General features: G+C 35.5%; 2 protein-coding genes and 1 long non-coding RNA gene across 7 annotated transcripts in view; 2 read left to right on the top strand and 1 right to left on the bottom strand.

The window, feature by feature from the left end:
• Window positions 1–12567, top strand: part of macf1b (microtubule actin crosslinking factor 1b) — a 64589-nt gene extending 52022 nt beyond the window's left edge. For 2 of the 3 annotated variants that reach the window (XM_088601102.1, XM_088601100.1), the window contains 9 exons: window positions 1287–1453; window positions 1970–2132; window positions 2497–2651; window positions 6280–6354; window positions 7134–7251; window positions 7959–8137; window positions 8773–8893; window positions 9525–9572; window positions 9952–12567. In XM_088601102.1, coding sequence (XP_088457228.1) covers window positions 1287–1453; window positions 1970–2132; window positions 2497–2651; window positions 6280–6354; window positions 7134–7251; window positions 7959–8137; window positions 8773–8893; window positions 9525–9572; window positions 9952–9977 — 1052 coding nt within the window. In that variant the 3' untranslated portion in view covers window positions 9978–12567. The remainder of the gene's footprint in view (window positions 1–1286; window positions 1454–1969; window positions 2133–2496; window positions 2652–6279; window positions 6355–7133; window positions 7252–7958; window positions 8138–8772; window positions 8894–9524; window positions 9573–9951) is intronic. The other variant, XM_088601101.1, reaches the window with a different exon arrangement.
• Window positions 8373–21699, bottom strand: part of LOC148651152 (uncharacterized) — a 19609-nt gene continuing 6282 nt past the window's right edge. Inside the window, exons 5-6 of one of the 3 annotated variants that reach the window (XR_015925674.1) lie at window positions 14645–14750; window positions 8373–11424 (exon numbers count right to left, since the gene is read on the bottom strand). This is a non-coding gene — a long non-coding RNA (uncharacterized LOC148651152). Of the gene's footprint in view, window positions 11429–14644; window positions 14751–21699 lie in introns of all 3 variants that reach the window. The other 2 variants (XR_015925672.1, XR_015925673.1) reach the window with 2 other exon arrangements.
• The window catches only part of eppk1 (epiplakin 1), a 21127-nt gene continuing 16274 nt past the window's right edge, over window positions 16847–21699 (top strand). Inside the window, exon 1 of the mRNA XM_088601099.1 lies at window positions 16847–16944. The gene's annotated coding sequence lies outside the window, so the exon portion shown is untranslated. The remainder of the gene's footprint in view (window positions 16945–21699) is intronic.

The following is a 21699-nucleotide window of genomic DNA, read 5'->3' as shown; positions in this document are numbered from 1 at the left end:
AAATGAAATGAGTTCAAAACTTAGCCCTGAGGCACACTACTGCCCAATTAGAATTTGTCCCCCTTAACTGATGCCTGTTCATTAACATATCCAGGTGTCTGTCTTTGTCATTATTTTTAATACGTTTTAAACGTCATTATCAAAATTGTAGTGTTACACGGGACAAAATCACTGCCTAAAATAGATAGTACACAAATAGCAAGCCACTAAACAAGTGAGAGATTTGTTTAACCTGGTAGATGCCATAAATGAAAAACAAACATTCACACAAATATAAGCTAACATTAACTTATCTATAACATCTAATCGAGCTCTTCAGTGCTTAAATTACCTGGAAGTGTTCTGTTTGTCTGGTCTGCAATGAAAGAATTCTCTTACTGTTTCCTTTCCTGTCTTTCTCTTCTCTATAAATCTCTAATCTGTTTACTGACTTGATTTATCCTTATTATTTATCATTGTGAGTCTCTCAAGGACAAGATAAAAGACATATTAGCATAAGTTACATAAAATACTATGTACTATGTACTATGAGGTGAAATGAAACATTTGATTTTCCACTGATACAAATCTAAGGACCATACAGCTAAAATAGGGTGCACGTTCTGTGCCTGACTGCCTTTGTCTGGGGAACCACTCAACTTGTAGAACTGGAAGTTAGCAGATTTCATCAACAAACAGATCTGGTCCTCACAACAATTTTTCTCTCCACACCTTTTCTTGTTCTCATAGAAAAGTCATGATGCCATGCAAATATTAATATTAATACATTTTCAGTCCTAACAGCAAGTCGTAAAATGCACACAAATAGTTAAAAAGCATAAGACAACTGCGGTACAAAAGTAGAACACAGAGCAATATGATCTACTCTCATTCCAAGAAGAATGTGCACATTTCCGGGACTGACAGTGTCTGGTACATTGCATAAGCAAGCATGCTGGGTTTCTGTGCTACAGTATGTGGTTTCTCCAGACTATACTAGCTAAGGTATGCTTACATACCTATTGGAGTTAAAAAAAAACAATGCATTCATTAACTGTGCTGGCTTTTCTCCCTCATTGTTATTATTAAACACATCTACTGGATAGTCATTCAGTACTTTCTTGTCCTTTCCAGTAACCCTGCAGCATCTTCCTATGGTAAATAACCACTAGTCATACATAAAACAGAACACTGGAAGGCAGTTCCAGGCTGTGTTTCATCACTTGATGGTTACTAGTCTGGCCAGAAACTTTGTTGAGATTGCAAAAGATTGTAGATCTTTTTATTTTTGTCTATTTGTCCTCCAGAGCGAAGGAGTGCTGCGAAGACCCAACCCACAGCATCAATCCCTCTTGAGAATCTGGAGCCACTGACCCCTCAGCTCAGTCAGTTAGTTAGCAGGTGGCAAAAACTGTGGCTCTTGGCTGTAAATAGGCAAGGCCGGCTTCAGGAGCACCTGCAAAGACTCCGAGAGGTACTGCAAACATATTGCTAAAAAAAAAAACCAACCTGCCTGAAGTTTTGGATGTCTTGTAATACCAGGAGCTACATCCTGTGCAATGCTCAACCAAGCATCCACCCAGAGGCAGAAGTATGCTTGTTAACTGTTTTGAATCCCCCTATCTAGTGCTGATTTAGCATTAATCTATATTTCACTGTGCTAAGAAACAGGAGACAGTTTCATATAAACTTAAGATTTTGTCCAAGACTTAACATTTTGCAATTAAGGCAAAAGCAAACATTGAATTTTTCACTTACGTAAGAGGATTACATGAGAAGTATTTGAAGTATCTTAGTTTCCTAGTAGTGCTTTTCACTTAACAGCATCCTGCAGCTCTGATTTTAATGAAATATAATTTTGTGATTCATAACATGAACATTATTAATACTTTAAAACATTTGGGTGTTTTGGTGTTATTTGAACCTACCAAGCACGTGAAGCACTACTTTGCCACTTTTTATATCTCAGTCTTGTTTTCTATGCTGGCAGATGGAGGAATTTGCCAACTTTGACTTTAGCCTCTGGCGCAAGAGGTACATGCAGTGGATTAGCCATTTAAAGTCCAGAATCCTGGATATCTTCCGCAGCATTGACAGAGACCAGGATGGCAGAATTAGCCAAAGGGAGTTCATTGACAATGTCCTGGCATCAAGTAAGCTCTGTTCACCTACTTCTATGAATCATATCTCAGAATTATTGCATCAGGAAATTGATCTGCATTTCTACATGTCTGAAGAGATTCTTTGAAAGAGAAAAAAGAGAAGTGTAGTGGCTTTGTTCTTTGTGCATATAAGAGTGTTAAGGAACATATGCTGTAAGTTTAATAATATATCAAATTTTGTACTTCAAGCCTGTTTTGTGGTAGTAAAATGGGTTTATGATTTTAAACTACATGCTATTCATTACACTGTATGCTGCCCTTTATATGCTGTTTGCTTATCATGTCTGACCTGTTTTGTATTTTGTACAATTTCATCTTGTCAATATAAAGAAAGCATTTTGCCTTTTTTTTGCAGAATTCCCCACCAATTCATTAGAAATGACTGCCGTAGCCAATATCTTTGATATCAATGGTGATGGGTTTATTGATTATTATGAGTTTGTGAGCGCTCTGCATCCTAGCAGAGACCCTTTCAGAAGAGGCGCTGATGCTGATCAGATCAATGAAGAGGTAAGACTGGGGAAGGCACAGGCTTTAGAGCCAGATTGTTTGCAGGATGCTCCATGTGTCTGTGGAGATTTTGACCTGTCCGTTTAGGATTTATAGCTGTAAATACAGACTACCTTCACCTTTAATAACTATACTTTGCTGGAATTGGCAAATTAAAATAATAGTCAGTAGTTACTCTTGAAAGATTCAGCTGAAAAGTACTACAATGTAAGATGTAAATTATCCAAATGAATAATGCAATATAATATTGTTACAAATAGGGGTTGTGAAAATAGTGAATATCAGAAGAAGACCAAGGGGATTAGTCAGTAATAAAGATAAATAATGATAACTCCCAAATTGTATTTGTAACTCCCAAAACGATTTTGCCTACAATATACCCCAGCAGTTGGTATAATTATAAACACCTGAGTAGTATTTTCTTAGGCACAGGATTGATTAAATAAATCAGTCACTCTGAGTTAAACAAATATTTATTCATAATGACAATACACACATTAAACTGTGCACAACATAAACATAGAACTGCAAGTTACACTATCTCAAAGGCCTACTGTATATATTTATGAACCTGACAATCCCCAGGTTGCTATCAAGTATTTGAATCCTATAGAATGCCTAACCAGCCCAAAAATAAAGATTACCCTGCCCTCTGCACTAACCAGAATACAACCTAGAGTTAAATCTCTCTCTGTATAGATCCAAGTGTTACACAATGAATGGGAAACCTAACTCTCTGTTCTACAAATGTATCCAATAACCAGTAGAGGATGCTTTTAACTCTGGGAATCTCTATACAGGAAATCAGTATTTCCTAAAAACAGCATAATGGCTAGTTTTCAAGATTTCAAGATTCAAGATTTCAAGATTTCTTTATTTGCCACATACACAAGTGTATTGGAATGCTTACTCATTCAGCTGTACCCAGTAACATTAGAGAAAGAAAAAATAAAGAAATAAAAAAATGCACAAATGACAAACAGACATGGACAATAAATTCAGACAATATACATTATAATACAGCCAAGACATAGTGCAAACAGTGCAGTACCTTAAAGTACAGGTGCTAATTTGAGCTGTTTAAGATGTGGACTGCTTGGGGGAAGAAACTGTTTTTGAATCTATTTGTGAGTGTTCTGATACTTCGATACCTCCTACTAGAACCCAGGGGTGAAAACAGATCGTGGCCAGGGTGAATTGGGTCCTGAAGTATAGCTTGAGTCCAATTGTGGCAGCGGTTGAGATATATCCGGTCGATGGAGGGTAGCTCAGTCCCAGTGATTTTCTGCACAGACCTCACAACATATAACATACAACACATTGAACATTATTAAGGGACAGGTTCACCGTTCCTAAGGCTGTGACAGGAGATTATCTAGTGCACTGCCAGCTCAATTAAATTCCATAACCTCTCCTATAGGAGGATTGGGAGCTGTTGTGATTCTGGCAGGTGTGGGAATTCTGGGATTCTATAGGTCTGTTATTTTAAGGAAAAATGTTTGTCTGATCTCAGAGTATTTTCACAGTGCAGTGAGAAATCGGTAACCAGGTCTGTCTGTGTGACCCACTTTGTATAGCCAACTTGTGATCACTGTCCCTGTTCTTCATCGGGTTCTGTGTGCTTTTTCTTAAGTTTTTCAAATATTCAGCTAATGTGTATGGTCTGTTTAGTGTCCTGTAGCATTCCAATTAATGTTGTGTTTGTGTGTGTGTGTCCCAGTGTGTGTGATAATGTTGTTTGATCTGTGTTGACCTTGTTTGACCTTTCTCTTTCTGTGTCCTTCCTGCCTGTTTTTATCCCCTTTTCCTCTTTGTTGATAACCCTTGATTATTAATCCAGAACTTTATTAACCAAAGTAAACCAGACTTTGAAAGATTCCTTTGAACAATGTGACTCACACCCAGCACAACTAAGAAAACATCTTATTACCTTTCTTTGAAGTTCCAGCGAACTTCAAATGTTGACACTGAGCCAGGTGTTAACCACTGTATCTTGGTTTTTAAAACACCACAATAACAGAATAATACAGTTATTCTAAATAAATATGTGTGTATTTGATGCCAGATCTTGATATCATCTTTAAAGGGGTACTGTATGTGATATGGTAATGATTCAACATTAATACACAATACTGGAACTCATTGCTGTGCCTTGTATGGGAAGATAAAGTATCTTTAAACAAAACTTTTGTTAAGAAGTTTTGTTGAGAAAAATTGATGTTAAAAAATAACCAAGTACTATTTATATATAAAGAACAGATAATTACCAAAATACGAGATTCTTTTAAATCTATACTTTTGCTACAGAATTTAATCAAATCAGTACTGTAGGTTCCTGAAGCATGGTTTCAAATAGGAATTATGCATATTGGTCCTGTGATGTTGTAATCTTTGGAGGCTGATCTATAACAACATAGTCCAAGATAGTCCATATACTGTATGTACTGTATACCAAGACTAAATTGTGTAAATATAAATATAAATACATATATGTGTAAATATAAAAGGAACAAAAGCTGTTGCAATGAAGAAAAACAAGCCTAGAATAGACTATTTGAATATGAATACTGAAACGTAAAAAGCATAATCCAACTCAGTGCCTAGAGATTTGTAAACAATGGTTTGTTCCAACAATCTTCACATCGATGCAATGCATGCAGATTAATTTATTATTATTGAAAAGCATACATTTAGCTTTATCAGATTAGTGTATTGAAACTGGGCTAAAGATTGGTCACTACATCTGAGAAACTGGGTCCGCATTCATATAAAATGGCATAGTGGTGGAAAGAAGAGTTGTGTATTGCCCAGGGCAGGATTCCCATAATACAGTAAGTGTAAAAGGCTGTGAAATAAGTCTAAACATATAACCATATTTACTATATGCAATTGTGAAGATATGCAAGATGAGTAATCTAGACCAATATTACATTTTTTTTCAGAAGGACTAAGTGAAACACAGTATCAAAAGCTTTAGATAAATCAATACAACAATACATCAAGACAGCTTCACAAGTGCAATTTTTGTTGAACTGTCATTATACCTCTAAAGGCTTCCCATAGTGCATCTATGCCCAAAACATGAATTATACTCTGTACAAGATGAAATGCAATTGCTGTCTATAATAAGAGTTTAACTACTTTTTGACATTTTATTCTGTGCTCCTGGAAAGGCAAATGAATACAGTATACTGTAAGTATGTATGGGCATTCTTTACACGTTGGTTTCTTGTATGATCAATAGGGAAAACAACTAACATTTTTACTGAAAATGAGCTGAATTAATTTCAGATTGGTAGCAGCCTCATTGGTTACCTCTACATTGTTAACTTGAAAACAAACATATATCCAGGCTGACTGAGGTTTGATTGACAGAAACATATTCGTCTTTTGTATCCCAGTGAAGGGGCCCTGACCAAGCACAGGTAAAATTGAATTTTGTATATTGAACTTATGATTTAAATACTTAGAGACACACAACTTTTCTCTTTTGTGACTGCAAGAATGCAATGTTTGGGAGGTTCTATTTTTGCTTTGATTAAATTTTAACCTAAAATCTTTCAAACAGTTTGTCTTCATCCTATTAAAATACAGTAAAATCTGATCACCTCTCTTTTTTGATTCTCAGGTGAGTCGACAGGTCTCTCAGTGTAACTGTGCTAAGAGGTTCCAAGTTGAACAAATCAGTGCCAATCGCTACAGGGTAAGAGAGTTTCCTCAGAACTGCAGTACAGGCTCTGGCTTGCCAGTTCAAACAGACATCAAATTCATTTCAGATTATTTTATGGCTCAGTAACATACTAAAATATTTTATTATGGCTAGAAACATTTGTCATGCTCTGTGCTCTCCAATGAAACAACAGCTGAACAAACAGTGGTACTTTAAAATGCAGAACCATTGGCCATATGGCACCAACATATATAATAACATCTAGAGTAGCACCTACAGTACTTAAGACTTGAAAGAATGGAGGTTTAGAACAGTTAAGCTAAAATTATTTCAATCAGGCAATTACAAAGGATAGAAAAAAGGGAAAAAAGCAGAAAATGATGAAGCCCTTCAATATAAGAGGTGGTAACCTTTGAACTTGCAAAAATGCAAATAAACTAGATTTGTAAAGGGAGAAACCATTATGAGCAACCAAATCAGAAAGAATGAAAACATGAAACAGAACGCACAAATTAGGGGAAGTCTCAATGCATGGTTGTTATAGTAGTCTTGGCTGTTGTTTAATGTCCAAAGATAGGAGCTCTTTGGTATAAGCTAGTTTTCTCTATAAAGTTTTGAACTGAAACCTGAGGTACATACCTCTCACTTGAAGCTGGAGCTGACCTAGAGAAAGGCCGTTCCTACTACTACTTTAAACAGGATGGATCACAGCTACAGCACATGCCAGTGTTTTATACAGTATGGTATTAAATCACTTTGTAGTGTACATGTTCCTGCAGCTTTAAATGAGCTGACCTGTCTACTTCCTGCAGTTTGGTGATTCCCAGCAGCTGAGGATGGTTCGAATTCTCCGTAGCACCCTTATGGTACGAGTGGGAGGAGGCTGGACAGCACTGGATGAGTTCCTTGTAAAGAATGATCCTTGCAGAGGTGAGGATTAGGTAATAGGTACAACTGTGGAACAGAGGTCTGGAATTGTCATATTTTCTAACTAGATGTAATCCATATTGAAAGCTGTTTCAAATCCAGCATTAAAATATAAATCTGTAGCACTGGAAATTTGAAGGTAGGTGATATTTAAAGCTCCATTGTCATTGGAGGAGGTTTAATCTGACACGCAATGACAATGTCCTGTACCTCAGGTGGATGGAGAAAAAATCTTGGAGCACTATCTTCATGGTTCTGTGCTACTGCATGTTTCCTAAAAGTGCACCTTTCCAAAGTGCATCCATATACTGTTGGAAGAGAGTCAGAGGCTAGTGCAAAAGAGAATAGCAACCTGAAACATCACATCACAAAAAAAGATCACAATTAACACACCACCTAACCTTAACTCCAACGTACCATCAAAATGGAAGATTTGTATTTGCTTTTCTTCATCTTAAATAGATTTTACATATTTTTTTAAATATTGTTTTGTAAATTCTTAATGTGCAGACTTTTTCAGAGCCTATCCTGAAATTTTCCAGAGGCTTGCCTACTTCCAGTATGGCACAAATCAGAAGACTGGCAGCAGTCAGAGTACTGTGCACTAGAGGAGAAGCTATTTCAAGCACACTCTTCAGCGACAGAAATACATATACTAAACTTATACGATTAAGGCTGCCGTATAAGCTGTTGAAATTGTATTTTCACAGTAAAAGGCAGGACAAATCTGAAGATAAAAGAGAAGTATTTATCTTCAGATGCTTTTGGCTCCTCCCCGCTGAGATGTGGGGGAAACCAGTCCTCCAGAGTCTTGTCAGCAAGCCGGTCCAACTCCAACCTGAGCCTGTACAGCAGTGTTTCTGCTCCCAGCAGCCCCTTGACCAGGAAGGTAAGGTACCACTGCTGGTATGAATACAATGACCTCTACTGAACAAAGTGGGTCAATCTCGGCACAAAAATGCCTGAACCTGCTATTCCTCTCAAACTCAGCAGAACTGCAGCGACATGTCACACTGAAATGTCTTTCTCCGTTATCTTTGATCTTTTCTCTGTTAGTGGTTCTCTCTGTTACCGATGCTTGAGGAATAATTCTATTTTACAAGGAAGACCAGAAATACACAGACCAGGGTAGTCAACCTTGGCTCTCCCATTTTATTTTTTAGAATTTAAGTTTCTTGTTTTAGGTGATCTGTAGCAGCAAGATCATTTCACAAGGGATAACATCATGCCTTTAGGATTGTTTATTGAGGAGTTTATTAGGGATTAGTTTTCCCTTAACCTGCCTGACTGAGGGTCAGTCACTGCCTGTCTGTAGGATGACGAGTTAGGACCCAAAAAAAAAAAAAAAAAAAGTTAACCAAGCTGTAAAACAAAATGTAAATGTACCAGTATGTTTTATCAAATATGCATTGATGCCCTTTTCAGTGTTCACAGATAACAGAGGGGAACTATGCAGGTGATATAAACAATGTAACGTAGTTGGGAAAGTTGTAGGTTTTTTTAAAGTGAGAATTTTCTTTTCAGTCTGTCCTGAGGAGGAGTCTCTCAGGGGACCGGTGTGCTCGACCAAGGAGCTCCATTGCTGCTTTAGGGACTGATCTCCAGTTCGCTGTCACGAGTGACTGCGACCCTCCAGGGCCCTCAGGTACTCTATTAACTCGAAAACAAAAACAACAAAAAAAGAAAGAAAGGGCTTAAAATCTCTTTATTGTAAAGAAGATTCACTGGGATTCCTCAGCAAATAAGTGTTTCATGAGGTGCTTGTATTCATAAGCCAATATTATCAAATTTACCACAAAAGACCAATTGGCCTCCTCAGTTCTGTAATTTATGTACTTAGAAATACAAAAAATACACAAATTAACTGAAAATGCTGAATGTAATGACAAATCTAAGCAGCTCTTTTTTACAGTACTGTCATTTGATATTGATTATCCCTCGTAGTGTCTATGCTGAAGCTTTTATTTCGCAAATCAGAAGAAATCCATCTGAGAATAAATTTTCAAAAATATAACAAGTGGTCCAACACCCGTAAAGGACTTTTGTTGCCTTAACAAAAACGTTAAGGGATCACTGCACCAATTACATTGTTAGAGTAGGAATTTAAGAAAATATGTAATATGAGCAGAACAAGAAAGGTGAATTTGAACTGATGCGTGAGCATGATTAATCCAGCACTATTATTCAGTACAGTTCAGTATAACCCAGTACTCTTATCTGGAATTGATCTGTAACAAGAAAATATAGATACATCTCTGTGCTTATTTCACGACTAGGTGAGATGCCCCAAGCAGAAGAAGATAAATCTGGCTCCTCAAGCAAAGGTAATTATAAACATTAGAGGAATAGTTGATCAGATTCCAGGTTCAACAGCAAATGCTTCTAAAATGGATATAATGTATTGCATTACAGGATTGCAAAAGCAATCATGCAAACCACAAGCATTTTATTATCTACTGAAAAAAATAAGATCAAATAAAAATCCTGTGATAAATATGAAGGGGTAAAAATAGTTTGAGAATCTGCGTCAAAGCAGAATCCAATTAGTTTGGTAAGAGCCTTTTATAGTTGGAGAACTGTTTATCAAGATAAGACAAATATGAAAAATAAACTTATTGGTGTGTTTTCCTTTTGGAAAAATTGGTGAATGAGAATGGTGATCTCCTTTTAACTTGATCATCATAGTGTCCATTTTCTTCTCAGAAGACAAAGAAAGACTCCCTACGTGATCTTCAGATTCAGACAACAAGCTATGCCAGCCTTCAGGACCTCAAGACTGCAGGGATTCAGTCAAAAGCCCAAACAGTGGGGTCCTCGGTGCAAGAAAACAACAGAGAGAACAGAATTGAGTCTCAATAACTAGATGATTCAGCGGACGAGCATTCGAAAGAAGACCCATACTTGGAAGACCCACAACTAGTTTATTGTTACCACATGGAGAGGTTACTCCAGAATATGTTCTTCACTCCTTAGGCTACTGATTATTGGACATCTTTCAATTGATAGAGATTTTTAAGGTTTTTTTAGTTGTACAAGTCTATCGTTTAATTTTGCAGAAACTGCATATTATCAATTTCTGCCAATTACCTGAGAAGCAGGCAGATTTCTTGGCATGTGAAGCATGAATTTTAGAGGCACGGCTTGATTCAACGTGAAAATGTTTACATTTTTTGTCAAAATTATATTCAGTTGATTATACTAATGTTTTATAGCCACAGCAAATTGCCATTTGCCCTTCTTGAAATCAGACATGAAAATTATTACTTCAAAAATTTTTTTAAAACTTTTGATCACTAATTTGAGATATCATTAGAGATATCAATGCAACCTAGACCTCACCAAATGTCAGATATTTTGGTATATTGATTATTTCATATCAGTTGGAGATTTCCAGTTTTTTAATAAGAAAACTCTTATAGTTAAAGTTATGTCTTTAACTATATTATATTACTGAATGTGCTGTATCTATTTCCCCTTAGAAATCACTGGTAACACTTATTAAAGAAAAGAAAACACACTCACTTGGGTCTCTTTCTAGAAATGGAGGTCTGCGGATGTTGACTTTTCTTAGATACGTAGACGTCTATACTTAAGTGTAATTTCGATCTGCATTTCCATTGTTCATTTCATTTACTCCAACATAGATTTGCTGGAAAGTGTTAAGCGACAAACTTTTGTTTTACACTTTACATCCAAGGGCTTATTCCAGTAACAGAAAGACCTCATTCATTATACAGAATGACGTGACGGGTTCTCCATTCTATCTGTACCAAAAAGCCAGACGATGGAATGCTACAGGTGCAAAATCATTGAACAAGATCATTGAACTTGTTAACTGTATTAAATGTAAGTACTCAGACATAAGTGGGGCATACTTGAGCTGAATTGTAGCTCTGCCAGTTATTTACATGGCCTGCAAGGCCACTGACAATATTAATTAAATAATGCCACCTAGGACAAGGAAATAAAACATTGTGTACTCTAATCCATCTGGTTGAAAATAGGGGAAAAAATAAGGCAGCACTGAGGTGCCCCTTACAATAATGATGATAAGGGGTATACTTACACTTGGCGAAAATCAGCCCATCAAGAAGGCAAATCCAGGTAAAGCCATCAGACATCTCCAACATTCCTAAAGGTCCACTTTGATACCAAGTGTCCCAGTGATGGAGAAAACTGTCTGGGATGCCATGCAGTAATGAAAACACAGAGAGATAATGACTTTAGATGTGTAGGATTATACCATGAACATTGTCTTTTTGGGGAGATATAAAATGTTATTTTGCATTTTTAGGATTTGTATTGTTTTCCATTTTATGTTGTGCAGCAAGTCTCAGATTCACTTGGACAAAAAATGACAGCTCTCCAAAATATTTTCAGGTCATTATTCCTTTGTGAATTATTTCAAACCTTTTAGCTAACAGGCGTGTTATTAAATCTAGTGAAAATTTGTTATTCCCTGTCACTCTTCTTAAATCAAAATGACCTCTGCTGCTTTATTCTTACTTTCTCTATTTTCTTCTGTAAATAAAACAAAATTTGATTTCTCTTTCATTTGTGGGGGGTTTATACTGCTGGCAGAACCCAACTTTCATTTTACAGAAAGTTAAAATGTACTAACTTTAAGTCTCCTGGACCTGATTCATGTAATCTAGGCAACCTAGTGCAGTAACTAAAACTTTTAAGATTTAAAAAAAAACAGTAAGTGTAGACTTTTTCGCAAAGAAAGTATGTATACGTGGACATGTTGATAAAAAATATTGTTGATCTGCAATTATGAATATCTGGTTTCCATTATGAGCACTGCATGTTTATCTTTCAGATTATTTTTGTTATTTCCAAAAGGGAAGTTGACACCTATAATTTGTGTTCATTTCCAACACGTTGTATAGTTAAAACTGTAAAAAAAATTCAGTGCTGCTAACAGTTAAGGTTAGTGTACATAGGTTCTTTTCAGAATGCAGTGTTGCCAATTAACTCTTGAGACATGTTATACGATAAAAGGTATATAGATTGTAATTATACACATTAACAGAAGGGCACATTTTCTGTATTTCTGATTAAAAGAGACAACATGCTAAAATTAACTGGAAATTTAAAATATAACGTTAGCCTACTATGTAACCACTATGCATCTGATGCCTGTACTATACATGTTAAAGGTGATACATCTCAATTTAGCATTCTAAGACCTATATGTAACCTGCTGTAAATGTAGAATGTTACTAATTACTATATAAAGTGTATTGTATAATACATTGAGCAGTTTTGTAATACAAAAAACAATAAAAATGCCTGATTTTGTTTTCTAGAAAAAAACTGCATTTTTTGTAATTTTTAAGTCAATGCTATCCCTTGCCTCTAAACGTCTAAGACACAAAATGACAGTGAAATTCTTCATAATGAACAGTGAAACTACAAGGAATTGCAGGTGTCACTTTATTTTACAAGAAATGGTTGGATGAGATCCAGGGCCAATAATCTACTAGAAACATGAGTGAGATTCGCTAAATGGTGTCCCTTTTTGACCTTTCTTATGTTGTGAGCAAGACAAATCACAAGTCAGAGCTAGGTGTGTGGGATGACATTTTCCTTGTAGATGTTAATGATCATGTTAAACCGCAATCTGTTTGAATGGGGGTGTCTGTTTAAAAATGCAGCTCTGCCAGTTATTTAAAAAAGGGCCGAGCTCGAATTGCATGTCTTCATGCAAGAAATTCAAACACACATGTGTCAAACACATCTTCAACCATGTAATTAGCAACTAATATTGATATACTGCTTTGCACTACAGCATTTAAAAAAACATGTTGATAAAGTAAGATTTAGAAATAGTACTTGGAGGAAAACTAATGTTGGTAGTAATTTACAGCTCTTAGAGCTGATAAAATTAGTTTTAACTGTGTGATTGGGCTTCAAAAGGGAATTTTCAATGCTCATAGACCTTGCTTAGAAGAATAGCCATGTGTCACAGAGTATGCCCATTTTTACACCAGCCACATATATGTCAATGGCTATCAGGTACTGTAACACTAGGTTGTTGCTACAGGAAGCCATTGTTTGCTAAAAACTAAACCGTTTGATTTAATTGAAGGCAAAGGGACCTATTTCATATTTACAGAAAGAGCTGGTCTACATTTCATTACCAAAAAGAATAGTTTCCCTTAATCAAGATAGATCTTACATTTTAATAGATAAAAAAAAATCCCATTAAACACTGAAATAAGACCCTCAAGCCTGTGATTTGCAGCATGTGGAGCATCCTAGAAGACTCCCAACATCCAGGCGTCAGTGTTACCAGACCACTCCATCTTATCATCCAGGTGTACCCCTAAGTACTTGTAGGAATGTACGTAGGAATTAGGTCTTGATTAGGAGACTTGTTAAGGGTCTTTCAACAAAATGTAAAGGACACAATGTGTAGTAAACTTTAATTTGATGTTCCATTCTTAAAGTGCAGGCAGTATCAGTATTGGATTAACTGGTTAATGGACAGGAAGCAGTAAAAATAAGAGCAATTTGAATGCTTAAATCAGGATGAAAACTGCAGCAGTGAACCACAGGCATCTGTATTAAGACAGTACTCTTCCTAAATTATATTACCGATCTACCACAGATCTTGTATAGTTAGTTAACATATGAGTTATGTTTGCAGATGATGCCAAATTAGGATTGGCAAATATTTTAGTTAGCAAATGAAATTTAAAAATCCATGTACAAAAATAAAGACTGGGCACACACATAGCAAACAACATGCAGTACATGGCTGACTTCATACAAGTATGTAGGCTGCATTTAAAGTGTGGTATATCACAAGGAGGTAGCCAAAACAAACCATAGATGTAAGATGGGGAAACACTGACCTCAGGAGGATATCTATGAGATTATTTCCATGTTTGTTTGGGCACATCACTTGCATCTTTCAAAAAAGGTGGGTCTCCTTCTAAAGTAATAAAGCACTTTAGGATCATCTGGGATAAAAAACCCAGTGATCTGAAGTAGTCCATTCAAGCAAGACATCCCAAAAATAAATATTAACTGAAACAGTTTTGTACAGAGGAATGGGGCAAAATACCTCCTAACCGCTGCACAGGTCAGCATTAGGTTGAGGTTATTGCCACTAGTTAATAAATATAAGGGTTCGTATACTTTTTCTTACTTTTTGACCTTGATTGTTTAAAACCATTTGTTCAATGAGAATATGGCAATGCAAAATGTTGTGTGTGTTGTTTATTAAATTAAACAGTATTTCTATGAAGTCATCTTGTACACAAAGTGCCAAACAGCTTGAGAGATAATTGGCCTGTTGGCAATAATATTCGCATACATAATTGACAGACAAAAGATCTGCTGAGGTCATTCTTCACAAACAGGGAAGTATGTCTAGAGGAGTAACATGCATCTACCTGCCTCAGGTTCCTGTGAATTGAAAAGCTCTTCCACCTTGCTGAACTCTTATATAATCCAGGAAAGCAGTCTCAGAAAACCATCTTATTCTGCAGCTGAAAAAAAAAGAAGAGGCATTAACAATTAGAAATAATTCATGCTTTTGATTGTGAAAAATAAAAAAGGTTAAAATTGACTCATCTGTGTTTATTATAGTCTCTCTTGTTGGACTGTGAAGGATGCATTTACTACTTTAGAAGAGTAATTGAGATCTACAGGCACTTTCAAACCTTGATTTCACATCTGTAACACTTGATTCTACATGTATTTTTTATGGGTAAAGATTGTTATTTTAATTTAAGTTTCTGATGTGAGATTTAAATGTGACTGGAAATGTGTGTGACAGCTCCTGATAAATATAACTGGTGTGTAATTCAGGATTACAGCAGATTTCCAGTTATAGAATTTAAGGGTGGCTATTTCTATTTCCGATACTTCAGACTTTTCAGAGGTCACACTTTTGTATTTCACTCAAGTTGATGTTGAGAAGGATACTTTGAGTTTACCCTAAAGTAACTACACTTTTACCCAAGATTAAACCCCTGATAAATGGATCACCATATAAATGAGAATTTATTTTCTATCGATTTACCTGGTTAAATAAAGGATTATAAAATGGGGGGAGGGAAACATTTTGTGTAAACCACATTGTAAAAAACACATTTTGGTCAGATTTATTTGACTAAAAACATTTCATGGTGAAAGTTTTCACTTAAAAAATGTTAAAATAAATGTTGACATCAGAGCTATTGATGTGCTGTTTAGTAACCTTAAACTTATTATTTTTTTAACTTTAAGTGTCTTTACCATTTCAAACAAGCTGGTACTGGCTATGGATCAGATAGGAGTCTTGAGAATTAAAATAGGGTAATCAGATAGGACTGACTTCCTTCAGAAGACTCAGCAACATCTGATGAACAGGTTTTGACCAGAGCCCTACAGACATCAGTTATTTGCATCACTTCTTCCTGCCATTTGTAGGTGTAAATCATTTCTGGGAGTGTGAGAGAAATAACTTCATCCCAAGCCTCACCATAGGAGTGGCACTTTTTATATGCCGGTTGCATTCTGATTAACTGACATCACTGATTTTTTTGTGAGATATGAGCTATTTCCAAATTTAATGTAATATTCTTACACACAAAGGAAATCATTGACACATAATTCACTTTTGATTTTGTCTCAAAAAAGTGCTGTTGCAGTTTTCTTGGCTGAAATAAGATTTGCGAAATAATGTGTTCTGATGTTTACCAATCTGAATAAGTTAAAGTTGAGAGAGTTGAACCATCAAAAGCCTTGAAACATAAAAACACTTCTTTAAGTTGAAAAATATAAGACACTTTCCAGTTTCTTTTATATCAACAATAAAAGATGAAAGTGATAAGATCACTAGTATAGTGAATTTGGCTTATTATTTAAGATTAAGTTGTTCATTTCATATTCTACTTGCATGAGGCAAATATTGTGTCATTGTAATGCACAACTCAGTTACTACAAGATGCAGTATACAGAAAGGAGCATAACTTTCTCTGTTGATGTAATAGCTTCTGGGTGTGTAATTATATGACAGCTGGTTTCATTGAAAGAAACTTGTTAATGAGAACAGGATGTTACTGCACTGGTCTTGTTTAACATGCAGAATTCAAAGAGGGATCATTTTTTTCAATTTTGATTTATCATCAAGCAGTTGTGTGATTAATAAACTTTGATTTGATTTGATATGATTTGATTTAGCACCCGAAAGCTAATGAGACTCAGTCTTGTATTGTGCACAGCAGGCACTTAGCTTGTAAGACAGTGGGGGTTTTACATTCCACAAAGGGGAGAGGCAGTTCATTTTCCTGCCTATGTCTTGCATGTACAGAAAACCTTTAAGTTTTACAAAAACAATCCTCCAGCCTCTATTTGTTAAAAAAAGAATCCAACATGCCAGTTTTATATATGGCACATACTGTCAGTACCACAGTAGATCAGGGGATTTTCTGTGAATCTGTCAAAATAGTAAAAAAAAAAGAAAAAATAGATCAGTCCTAGATAAGCAAAGGAATTTAAGACCAGGGTTCTGTGTTAGAATATCTGTTACTCTTCTTTGAAAACTGAAGGTGTTCTTGGGGGTGGAGCAACCATTCAGTGTATTTATCAGAGCTCCTGAATCTTTAGGCACTGCCTCTAAGCCAAAGTAGCAGTCTGCATTTCCAGCTGCAGCTAGGAAGACCTCACTCCTTATACTCTGAGGAGCCACTCTCGCAGGTATGTTAGTATTCGTTTGCACCTAATACAGTATATTGCCTTTACAAGAACAGATTCCAATTGCCTTCACAATCAGCCACATATTGGAGGATTCATTGTGAGTTTGTGGTGACATTTTTATACCATAAAAGCAGCTCACATGTGTTAGCTTAGCCAGCCTCTTCAGTAATTTTTGTACCAGGTATTATCTAGAAATTTGGGGAGGGTCAGTTTCAGAAAAAGGAAGCATCCGTACGTCTTAGCTCACAAGGCAAAATCCCAAACAGACATCTGAGACATGAATAAGTTATTTATTTTGGTAAATGAACATTTTAATGCGCAAAACACACTAAAAAAAGGTGTCTGGAGGTGCTATAATTGAATTAAAACAACACTATTTACATGTCCTCTATATCAGCATTTTATATTCTATATTATCACTTGATTAATGACACTAAATATAGAATACAGTCTAAACTTTGACGATTATAGTGTTGGTGTCAAAGTCATAGGTGCATTTCTTGTGCTATAAATATCTAGGAAGCAAATGTAAAATCCACAGTTTGTCATAATTAACTCCCTTTGCAGCAAGGGCAATTGCACTTTGTTTTTTTATGATTTATAACAGTCATACAGTACCATCAATTGAAAAACATGTTTGTCTTGCTTTAAGATGTTAGGATAGTTCTTGCATTGGAATCTGGCTTTTGGAATTCCAGAAATCCATTTACTGTGGCAATTGAATGCAAGTTTCTCTAGAGATCTGATTGACACACCTGATTAGATAAAATTGTGGCTGCAGGTTAAGTCATTGGATCCTGGGCCAGATTTAGAAAATGCAAAGTTGTTAATTACATTCACTTTGCCTGTAGCATACTGGAAAGCCCTTTTCACCCATTATAGCAATAGACTTGCAATTAGTATTGTGATAATAATAAGTACAATTATTTAAATGGAGAAAATACATTTATGTGCGTTGTTAAAATTAGAGTTAGAAGCAAGTGTGAACAAGCAGATAATTTGTTTTTCATTATTTTTAATCCTCTGAACCTCAGGGGTGAACTTTGGTCAGTGATTAAATAAAAAGCCAAAACAATCTGGCTTTGAAATGCTGCTGTCATGTTAGAACACACGTTTATTATACTGAGTTAATCATTAAATTGAACTGTTTTCTTAAATGCCTTTTAATGTTCTGGCCATGCATGTTTGAATGTTGAGCTCATATACTCTCACATACAAAAGACTGATTTTAATTGCACATTTAAATCTTCTGCTACATTTAGAACAACTTTATCTATTAAATTGCTTTGTGCACAATTTTAAATAGAAACACTTAATTTTGAAATCTTCTAAAGCACACAAAAACATAATTGAAAACTTTTTAAATAAGGAACAAGTAAAGGTCTATTCCGTGCTGAAAAGAGAAGAAAAACACAACTTTTCGGCTGTGGAAGAAGGCTCCATAACCGAAACGTGTTTCTTTTCTTCTGTTTTCAGCATGGAATAAACCTTTACTTATTTCATTGCAGCCTACACATGCTGACACAGCTACCTACTTGAACATTTTAAATTTTTGTATTTTTATATTATGTATAATGCTATTTATTATGCTATTTATTATATATATATTATGCTATTTCACAAAGAGATAGCTCTGAAATGTGTCCTTTAGTTTTTTTTGGAGTTACATCTCTCTGCAGAGTGCAGAGTTTGAGCTGATTATATGCAATTTAATAGTACTCTGATTCACTGTGCTAGGAGTGGCACATACTAAAGTGAAACATTAAGTTATATGATTGTTTCTGATTGAAGTCTACCAAGAAACTACCAAGTGAAAGTCTAACATTGTTGTTAGACATATTTGTAATACTGAAAAACATGAATATAGGTTATTGATAGAGGAAACATACACAAGCTTTGTGGTTGTGCAATAGATGAGGAATTCATTTTTAAATTACATCTATTTTATCTGCTACCTATAAAATACATTATGAAAGTAGTTAGAGGGGCATGTTCATTTCAGGTTTTTTTCCTATGGAATTCTGGAGCGGAGAGAGATTTAGTTTTCCATCTTTCAATGTTGCTAAGCAGGCGTTGCGTAATTTCTTGCCTAACACCGAAACTGCAAAGAATTTGCTTCAATGCACACTCCCACTCTCGTTTTTACAGGAACTTAGCTTAAATACTTTTCAAATGGTAATACCCTATATCTGAAGGGAAGAAACTGGTTTTCCCATGCGGTCAAACCTAAACTCAACAACTATTACATTTAAACAGTAATTTAAATATCCATACATCGAGGCGGGAATTCTGTATAAAAACATTTATTTGCCGTAATATAAAACTGGTTAATTAATAGGACTACTAAAACCATAAGAAGTGTGCACATCAAAGGTGGTATACATTCCATGCAAATGACTAGCTTTTATTTAGAATTGAGAGGAAATGCACAAATTTATTTCAGAAAAAAGATTTAAAAGATTTAGAAAGATTTAAAAAAAAGTTCCAGAACAAAATATGTTTCGAGACTCTGAACGTTTAGTTTAAAAGTGCAATTCTAGCAGGAGTTGTTCCTCCTTTAAATGTTTGAGTTGTTACATGTCTCTACAAATAAACTCACGATTGTGAGATTTTTAAAGTCTTTGTAAAAAGAGCTTGTTGCTTTCTATTTTTTTAGGCTGCTTTTCAAGTATGATGCTGTCCCAAGTAAAACATTCCCTTTATCATACTGTACCTGGCTTACATGTTCCGTTTAACATCACACCTTCCAGCAAAACCCGTCAGAAAGTAAATAGAAGTCAACGTATATAGGCGAGCTTTATTCAAAACAGTGCTATTCATTTGAACTTTTGGGCAATTTATCAAGCACTGTTTGAAGTTTTTGGAGAGCAGGAAATGTTTAAGGGAGTTATCTAGCTTAGACAACTGCCAAAGGTCAGAGTTCTAGCAGCTCACACCAAAGCATAGAAAGACACCATGTATTTTACTAAATTGGTCACATTGGTCAGATTTTAGAAGGTTTTCAGAAGGTTGTTAACCTATAAAATCTAAAACAACAAGAAATCTATAAAACAACAGGTTCTTTTCTTTCTCAAACTAAAGGAAACTTTTCTCTCCTTTACTTTCATTTACACTCACTACAAAAATTTAGGAATGGTTCAGACAAAATGCATAATGTAGAGTGGCATTAAACAAAAGGAATAAATACATTCAGACAATTAAATGCATGGGAACAAAACTATGCCGCGGATTTAAAAAAAATACATTTTGTTACTGACCAAAAGTGTGGCTTTTAGGGGTTAAAGAGGTATTAAAAATAAAATAGTATGATATCTTCACAGTTAAGAAAAAATCAAGGATCATAAAGATGATATAGTTCAGTTGGGTAGTTCAGGTCGCTTTATACCAGAAGAAGACTCCAGAGTCGAAACGCTGTGTTTTCTTTCTTCTCTTTTCAGCATGGAATAAACCTATTACTTGTTCCATAAAGATGATATACCTATTGACTTCCTTAGCGGCCCAATTAGTAAATATGGAAAAGTTTTGTGGGTTCCAGTCATCATTAGCTGACTATGAGCCACAGCAGAGGTGTCTGCGTTGCTGTAGGGGCCTGAGCTTCAGGCTAATCAGGATTCCTCATCTTCCTGAGCAGCTACGCATTAATGTAGCAGAACAGGTGTTTGTAAGGCTGCCGTGTTATTAGCATAAGGTGTGTCAGTTCCACCATCTGGCACCTTAACTCTGAAGTTTACACTCTGGCCCCACAGTGTTGTTTGAAGTATGTGAACACATTACAGAGACAATGCTAGCTGAAAAGTTGTAGTTCTAAGCCACATTATTTAACAGCAATGATTAAAACCAAATTAAATAATTGTCACCTGAGAATACCTGTTTCGTTTTTGTGAAAAGGGAATATATGTGTGTTTAAGTGAAAAACAGATTAAAGTTCAAAATCCATATATCTGATTTTCACCATTTTAGAGTGTCTTACAATTCCATACCTAGATATGTGCAGCCAAAACCTGTCTTAGCACAATTAAGTCATTAAATGAATTCAAACCACTTCCTGCGATCTTAGGAAGTATTCACCCGAGTATAGTATGTCAGTGTACGGCAGTAAGTGAATAATCTGAGTAGAAAGTCTGTGTTCAGCATAGCAGGCTGAGATGCAAGCAACGAGATGAGTGAAAAACTATGAGTAGCCTTTTTGTAGTTGTTTGAGAAACATCATGTGTAGAGCAGTGAAATAATGCCGCACCCTAGCTCTTCCAAATGTAATTATTTAAAATTACAAGGATCCTTTTAGGATCCTAAAATGATGCCATTCAGATCGTATATTATACTGTATCTATAAATCATTGATTTATATGGAAGACACAGCTTCAAACACAGTTAAATAGCCTTGGCCAAAGGGCAAATATTGTTTTTGCATTTTAGGCATTTGCTTCCCAAAACATGTTCATAAGGAGCAGAAATTTCCATAAATTATAATAAAACATGTTAGCTAGATACAATTTCAGGAAGACAGACGTTTTCAGTGCTTTGTACATAATAGGAAATATTCTCAGAATATACAACCACAAAGATTCTTTTCAACCCTCATCAGAACGGTATAACACACCTTTCCTGAAACAAACTAAACGAATTATGAAATTCTTGATAATTTTGAAATGATTTTTACAGGACAAGGATGAGAACCATTTGTTTTAAAATTGGTCAAAATTGTCCCTCACTGCAGCAGCCCTCTAACATTTTATGTACTGCACACCTGCCCTA

The sequence above is a fragment of the Lepisosteus platostomus genome, chromosome 12, assembly GCF_059453375.1.
Source record: "Lepisosteus platostomus isolate fLepPlt1 chromosome 12, fLepPlt1.hap1, whole genome shotgun sequence".
Taxonomy (NCBI): domain Eukaryota; kingdom Metazoa; phylum Chordata; class Actinopteri; order Semionotiformes; family Lepisosteidae; genus Lepisosteus; species Lepisosteus platostomus.
The sequence above is the reverse complement of the archived record's forward strand: the minus strand, read 5'-3'. Positions and strand labels throughout refer to the sequence as shown.